The sequence below is a fragment of the Buteo buteo genome, chromosome 19 (assembly GCF_964188355.1).
Source record: "Buteo buteo chromosome 19, bButBut1.hap1.1, whole genome shotgun sequence".
NCBI lineage: Eukaryota > Metazoa > Chordata > Aves > Accipitriformes > Accipitridae > Buteo > Buteo buteo.
Genome location: NC_134189.1, coordinates 28,952,187 through 28,959,964, shown reverse-complemented (window position 1 = coordinate 28,959,964; position 7,778 = coordinate 28,952,187). Strand labels below are relative to the sequence as shown.

The window sequence follows — 7,778 nt, the reverse complement described above, 5'->3', positions numbered from 1 at the left end:
TCCTTGTTGTTGTACTGTTATTGTATAGTAGCAATATGTTCTCTGACTTCTGACAATGAAGACATCCTACACCTACATTAACAAGTGAAGAGCTGAGCTCACCTTCTATTTGGTGACCACCAGTTTCTGTAACTATAAATCTAAGCATTTTTAACTTAAAGCTGATGTAAAAATTCTGTGCTGTTGTACAAATCAGCTGAAATCAGTTCAGGCAGTCCTAGACACCACTTATCAGTACTTATTTCACATTAGAAATTTGCACATCCAAGGGCATTTCTGTGCAGACCTGCAAACATTTAAACCTGACTCATTTTCTAAATATATCACATATGAAACCCCTATATAGTCAGAAGCATTTCACTGTATACTTTCAAAGGCTACAAATTATTCTCTTTCTTCCACTGCTTTCAGCAACACAAAGTCTGCATTTGCTACAGAAGTCCCTGAGCGCCTTGTCCTGACTGTGGAGTCCATGCCCTGACATGGCTCTGGGGAATATGAGCTAACACACACTCTCAGATTGTCTGTCAGGATGAACTGGACAAAACCCTGGTTTTGCCTAAGTCAGGGCGAGTGTTACCAGAGCTAAATGCAGCTAGTCCCTCCTGTATTCACCTCTTACAGCTCTACCAACGTCCAACTAACAGTGGCCACAACCGGAACATGTCCCTCTCATAGCTGCTATCTGGCACTGGATTCCCCACGTAGCTAAGAACCTGGAAAATGTTATGGTGCTGCCAGTGGTTTCTGGACTCATAAGGCAATTACTTTCAGCCCTGTTCCAGAGATGAAGTTTGTCCTGCTTGGCACCAGTGTTGTACTGTGGTATTATGTCCAAATGTGTGGGTTGTTAAGCAAAAATTTTAGCAAGGATTTTACTAAACTCACTGCACAGCATCAGGTTCCAAGGTTGGCTTACTGAAGTGTGAAATACTAAAGATTGCTGTAAATTGTTCAGCAAATGAGGAAATTATTTTTCTCCCTATCTTCTCTTTCATCACATCTTTCAGTAGAATGGCTGCAATCCTAACCCATTGACCTATTCTAGTAATTCTGAATAACCTATCAGACTTTGAGATACTGTTTGGCTTAAGTAGTTTTTTTAGCTGTACACTTATGCATAATTGAGTACCTAAAAAGATTTTTCCTTTTTTAAGATTTTTTTCTACAAATAACTCCTGTTAATGAAAAAAATACATGTAACTTTTTTTTTGTTCCAGGTATGCACTGAATCTAGGACTGATGAGATGTTCTCCTTCAAATGTCCACCTTTAGTAAACCATGATGAATATTTAATAAAAGTAGTTTCAACATCCTCACAAAAAGTTAGGTTTAACAGCCTTTAAAAAAAGGACTTTTATGGAGATGTTACATTTTGAAATTAATATATATATTTATATATTAACCCTCAAGAGAAAGCTCGTGAAAGACCTAAGATCCATGAGTGAAAAAAAAAAGAGTTGTTAGACCCCAAGTTGAAACTGTTCATAGAAAGAAAAAAAAATTATACTCTTCAACAGAAAAGGAAAGAAGGCAAGCAAAATTACAAGATGGCTAAGTAGAAAAACTCAACAGTAAGGTGTCTCTTAGAAATGGAATATTCAACCACTTGTAGCCAACAGAAACCAACTTTGTAAATTTAAACGGTACTTGCTCAAAGACAAAAAACAGTGTAAGAAGTTAACCATAACCACCCTTAAGATATGTCTTTGAGAGCATCCAAGGGTATGTTAAACTACAGGGTAGATATGCAAAAAAAAATGCAGTGAAGCAAAACTGTATATTAAGTCTTCTTCTGAAAGGATGCTGGCATGATAGTTAATTTCTCCATGTAATAAACTTGTAGGATCAAAAGGGAAAGTGATATACAAGAGGAAGGGCTTAAAAGTAAAGAGGCTGAAATACTAATTAAAAAAAAGCTACTCTCTCATTGAAATCAGCACCTGTGCCAGGAAACACAGGATTTATCATCATCTTAACCCACCAGTACCTGTCACTCTGTGAGGAAGGCCTGACCACAAGGCTAATGCTGTCTTGTAGACCATACAGTCCCTGTGGTCGATGGGCACTGGGGTTGCAAATTTGTGATAAAAGGGAGTGCCAGGTCTCTGAAGACTGCAGGGCCTGCCCTCCAACTCATCTGCAAAACTGTGTCCTGTTCACCCCCTCACCACCCCCTTAGAGTCTGCCCCTGTGACACAGGCATTTTCCTAGAGTTTTAGAGATGGCAGGTCCCACAAAAATTCCTCCTTGGAGAGCTCCTCTCATGTGTGCCATCCTCAGGGGTAACTCTGTTGGTCTGCATCTGAGGGGTGTCCAAGGAAGAGGCAATAGCTGACCCTTTACTGGACAGCAGTTGCATCTTAACAGATGTTATTTTTCCTGGAATAATGTACATTGAAAGAGATTGTCCCAGAGTAAGCAATTATTCAGTATTTTAAAACTCCAAAAGGCTTCAGTTTGGTGTTAAGGGAAGTGACAAGCACTTGGAGAAGTCATTTAATCATCTAAGCAAAGTTACAAATAGATATGAGTAAATGGGGTGTGGGGGAGTAAAGACTTAAGCATGAATAGTATTTACAGTAACTAAAGATAACATTACTAATGTACCCACAAATAGAAGTATATATTTATATATTTATATATTGTACTTAATTAGATGCTCTATTAACAGAAAGAAAAACAAGACTACTACTGTTGTTCATTTCTCACCTATCCTATTGTAAATGCCTTCAAAAGGACTAACTGGTGTACTGAAATCCAAAGCTAAATTTGTTTCAGTGAAGTAATTCAGAATGGCAAACCTCTGAAGAAGTTTAGAAGAGGACAGATAAAAACCTTAGGACATAAGGGCATGGGACTCAATCTCATGTAATTCATAAAACAAAATTACACATCTGTTTTTTTTTTTCTTTCTTCTTTTTTCCCTTTTGATTTCTACTTGGGCAGAGGTTCTACTAAGCCACAAATGAGAAAAAACAAAATTTAGGTTGTTTTGTTTTCTTCTAAAGATTCAAATACAAACTTCAAGTGCAATTCAAAATCCAAATATTATTTATACTACATACTTCTTTCTACAACAGAAATTATCTGCAGGTAGTTTAATCAGATTTGAATAGATTCCTTCTTTGCTTTGACCAAAGTTATTGTTGATGAAAAATAAAAAGCTAAAAAGACTATTTTCTACATAATGTAATTTCAAATGGAAAGTGAAGATACACTAGTGCAGACACAAATTTGGATCTTCAACGAGATGCACTCAGGGATGCACAATTTTTTTTTGTAGTAAAAACCCCATTCAGAACATTGGCTTTTAACAATTATAAAACATTACAGGTATTCTTCAATATACAATTGAAAACAAAGACTGCAAAAAAAGAGCCTTCAAATTAGCAAATGTTTCTACTATGGAGGAAAGACAATATTTGACAGGAATGCAAAGTAACCAAAAATTGAATACCACTAGACTATTTGTAAGGTCGTAGAAATCTGGAAACTTTTGATCGCAGTAGCTTTATAAATGATCTTGGAAACATCTCTTTTGACTCTTGTGCTGTGTACTTGAAATAGTTTTGTGGATGTGCCAGTACATCAAAGAGAGCTTTAATAAGTTTCTTGTCCTATGGGAGACAACATATGTATTAGATAAAAATAGTATTTGGATTTAGTTTCTGAACAACTTTCAAAATTAATGAACAACAACCAGTTTTTTTTTTGCAAAACTTGATTCTGGGTAAAGCAGTGTAAGGAAACTACTCCATGTTGCTGTGGGGTTTTATTCCGATGAATCTTTCTCCTGCGCCAGACCTTTTTTTGCAGTTAGCATTCCTGGAAGGTCCTGAACTGAGAGGGTAGCAGCTGGGTTAACCACAAACTGGCTGCAGAGGTTAGGCATTAGAATTGCAAACTGCCTCTGACTGCCATTCCAGCCTGTTTCAGGCTGTTGTCCAGGGCCTTTCCTCCACGAACAAGAAAGAAGGCTGGTCTTCAGTGACACTGAACTCTTTAAGGACCTTCTCCTGTGCCTTGGTAAAGTCTTGATTCAGAGCCTCAGGTGAGCCTGTGCCTGTATACACTGGAGTTAAGACCCAAGTCACCTCAGAGCTCTAATGAGCAAATACTGGCAGAGCTGGGGCAGGGATGGCCAGGGGAGCTGGCTGTTAATCAGTTCCTGTCCTTCCAAGCTGTACATTTACAGGGCTGAATTTTGCCTTCTGAACAGCCTTTTTTTAGTTTTAATTAGTTAGTTGTTATAGGTGGCATCCCAGCAGTCTTCCTTCACAATTCTCTCCAGTGTGTTGCCTGTGCCTTTGGAAAACCACTTCATGGACAGCTTACAATGCTACATTATGGTTGTGTCTTGTTGAGGCAGGACAGTGATTTAGGTAAATACATTTTTTAATGCACCGGAAATTCTAACTTAATGACTCATTTAAACACATGCCAGACTGAGGCTGAAGAAGGCTCTTCAAATAATAGGTTCTTCATGCTTGGCTGACTAATTTTTCTAATGAACAATCATGATAGCATACATTTTGTCTAGTTCCTGATTCAGTGAAGGACGTACACATGTGTTCAGCCCAGCTGAGCTACTGATTTTGTGCTGCTCCAAATACCAGCATAAGCCTCAGAAGACAGAGAATTTAATTTGGGGTCATACTTGAGGTTTAAATATTATGACCCTATCAGGGTAATGAGAACTATCTTGGGAAAATATTTAGGAAAAGGAATTCTTGGTTAGCCTCAGATAAAGCAGAATTCTTACCTTTAGAATTTCTTGATGATTTTCTGATGCATATAATCGTCCATCTCGAACAATGTCTTCTATTAGTTGTTGGTAATCCTCTGCAAAATAAAGATCAGTTGAGTGACTGTGACATTCTTTGGGAGGATAATAGCCAGACATTAGCTAGACCTCCTCTTCAAGACAGAGCTGAGAAATTTAGTATCCAGTTAATTACTCAGTGTCTCTCAAGCTGCTGTAGTCTAATCGCATTAAAATTCTGTACTGCTTTAGAATAGTAATTTTGAGTCATCCTTATAAATACTAACTTATCCCCAGAAAACTACTTAGTCCAGATAATAATGCTTTATTATCTGCATTTTAGAGATGAAGAAACAAGGCCAGGGATATGAAATAACTGTCAAAGTTACAAAGTTATACGTGAAGTCAGCAGCACAGTCAGGAACAGATCCTTGTTTTCTGCCCTGAGAACAGCTCTCATTTGGATTCTTGAATCACCCGCTTAATACACGTTTTCTCATCATTCACAAAATTGCACTGCTGTTTGGAAAAGAGATGGACTAACAGCTGCCAAAGGTATCATAGAAAAGTCTTAGTTTTAGTTACATCCCAAAGTCCAAAATATACAGTTTAATGCATAATTTATATGACAAGCTAGATTGTTTTAAAACGTGGATTTATGACAGTGGTTAATGAAAGGATATTTCTCTTTGCATCACTGTTTTAGTTTGTTGGACTTGTGATTTTATTAACTTATAATTTTCAAAATTGTGTGGGTTACCAGTAGGACTTGATTGAAGGGGCTTCCTAAAATGCACAGCAATTAATGGTATTCTCATTATGCATATGATAAATGCCAATTAAAAGGAGTCTCATTGAATTCAGTGGGATAAGGATTAAGTTTAAAGAATTCTGTGTAACTTTCTGTCCATCCTTTAAGTATTAGGAAAAGTAATAAAATTAAAATTAGGTATTATTTCAAAGTCTTTGTAACTGGTTTTGAAGTAATTCACTGGACTTGAAATGAGTTACATCAAATTTTTCCTCATTCTTCTCTCTCTGTCATCAGCATAAGAGAGATTCTAAAGGACAACTTTCTATAATTCAGATATAACACGAAGATGGAAAACAATCCCATTCTCACCATCGTAAGTCACATAGGGGACCTGAAATCCTTTGCCACTGTTTCCTTCATTTGACTTGAACTGAATCCAGAGCTTCCTTGATCTTGAGGTAAATGCAATAGGTCTCTCATAAGTCTGACATGTTTCATATGTAGTAATTGAAGTAGGAGAAGCTAGAAAGGTTAAATAAAAAAATAAATGTTCTTTATAAAATAACTTTTTGCACCCTTCCTGATCTAGAGGTCAGAAATATCAAATTGATAAGACACTTCTCAGCTGATGTATTCCTGAGAGCTGAAGTTTTTTTGTGATAAAAGGGATGTTGCTGCTACCTGTCTATAAGGAGCAGTTTTTCCACAAAGGTAATGGGAACCCCTCTGTCCCACAGCAAGAAGCTTAAGTAGACAGCGAGGTGTCAGAGATATTTTTTTGAACATTTATAAAATTACTATCAATATTACTTGTTTTGTGTACTACTCTAGCATTGAATTCCAGGGTTCCCATATGCTGGGCCCAGACTGGTAAGAACAAGTCAGCTGCATCCCAAGCAGATGTGGTAACCAGCTCCTTACACGCCCAGTTTGGGGAGTTCATCTGAGAGCAATAAACCACTTCTCAGAATGTAATACCCTGGTGTAGTGATTCTGACCAAAAGACCATCGCACACCAAGGAGCTGGTGATCCACCAGTTAACCCGGGTACAGCCAGGCCTGTGCTGTGCTGCTTGTCCAGCGTGGCCTTCAGGTCTGTGTTGTGCCGCACAAATCCCATGGCTGCAGGATAACCTCAGCCCGCTGGTGGTAATGAGAGGAACTTGCAGGCAGCTCCCACTTGGTACCAGTGACTATGCTACTGTGTGGCCTTGCCTTTAACTAAAAGTGCAGCAAGAAGCGCTCATGAGAACACTGTTTCTGTTTGACAGTAGAAATGATAGAGTTGTTTCCTTGTAAGAAAATCCTGTAATGGCTTGAATGAAAGGGCAAAATCTCTTATAGAAGAGATAGGACAGGGTGTGCCCAGCATGCTGTGTGTGGATCAGAGGCCATTTGATTGATTTGATTGGTTCCCACCATCTAAAGGGATGTAGGATTATCTATACTATTGTCTCCTTATAATGATAGCTCTAATAAATAGCATTTAAAATGATACCTTACAGAGTCTCAGAGCCTTTCTTACTGGGATCATCATGGACCAGCAGCTCCCAGTGCAAAACACCTGCTTGCAGCTTTGAAAAGAAAATGTCATTTTTCTATACTGAAACAGAGCTAATAGCTGGGAACCAGAAAGACCCCCATTTGCCCCTAACGTAAGTAACAGATGGAGGGTGCAGGATGTCTTCAAGTCATTATGAATGTATCATAAGGCTCCTCTAAGTTGAAATGAATTTCAAACAAAAGTTAAAAACAGCTTTTTACCTAGTTAAAAAAACCTACTCCATAGCCACAGGATGATTAGGGAAAATAACAACTGTAATGTAAAATCTGAACTTGCTAGGGCTGATTCAACTTTCACCAATGTTAGCAAAAAGAGACCTTTTGAATTGAATGGGATTTGGATTCCTGAAGTGCAAAATAGTGGATCTAACTGTAACTCTGGAACTGCCATTAGTTTTTCCACAGTAATGTTAGCAGCTGACTGTACATGAACTGTGATAAATATTCGTAAGATCTACTCTTAGGATGCCAAACATACAGTGATCACAAAGCAGAACTCTGAAAAACTGCCCTCATTTTCCATTTCCATTTGGTACTGAAGTGGAGGTCAAATGTTTCCCTGATGTGCCTGGCTTTACTCACTGTTGGAACCACAGTTTGGGATTAGAAAGATGACTAGTTTGTTTTGCTACAGTAAGTGCTTTGCTTTCAAAAAACTCATCTGGACAGATACAATTTCCTTCCATCCAGCAGGTT

The 7,778-nt window shown here is 38.0% G+C and overlaps 1 protein-coding gene across 1 annotated transcript in view; it reads right to left on the bottom strand.

Annotated features, from left to right (window-relative positions):
• Positions 1–2,315: 2,315 nt before the first annotated feature.
• Positions 2,316–7,778, bottom strand: part of SCUBE1 (signal peptide, CUB domain and EGF like domain containing 1) — a 210,821-nt gene continuing 205,358 nt past the window's right edge. The window contains exons 20-22 of the mRNA XM_075051294.1: positions 5,889–6,041; positions 4,766–4,845; positions 2,316–3,620 (exon numbers count right to left, since the gene is read on the bottom strand). Of these exons, the coding sequence (XP_074907395.1) occupies positions 3,468–3,620; positions 4,766–4,845; positions 5,889–6,041 (386 nt within the window). The 3' untranslated portion in view covers positions 2,316–3,467. The remainder of the gene's footprint in view (positions 3,621–4,765; positions 4,846–5,888; positions 6,042–7,778) is intronic.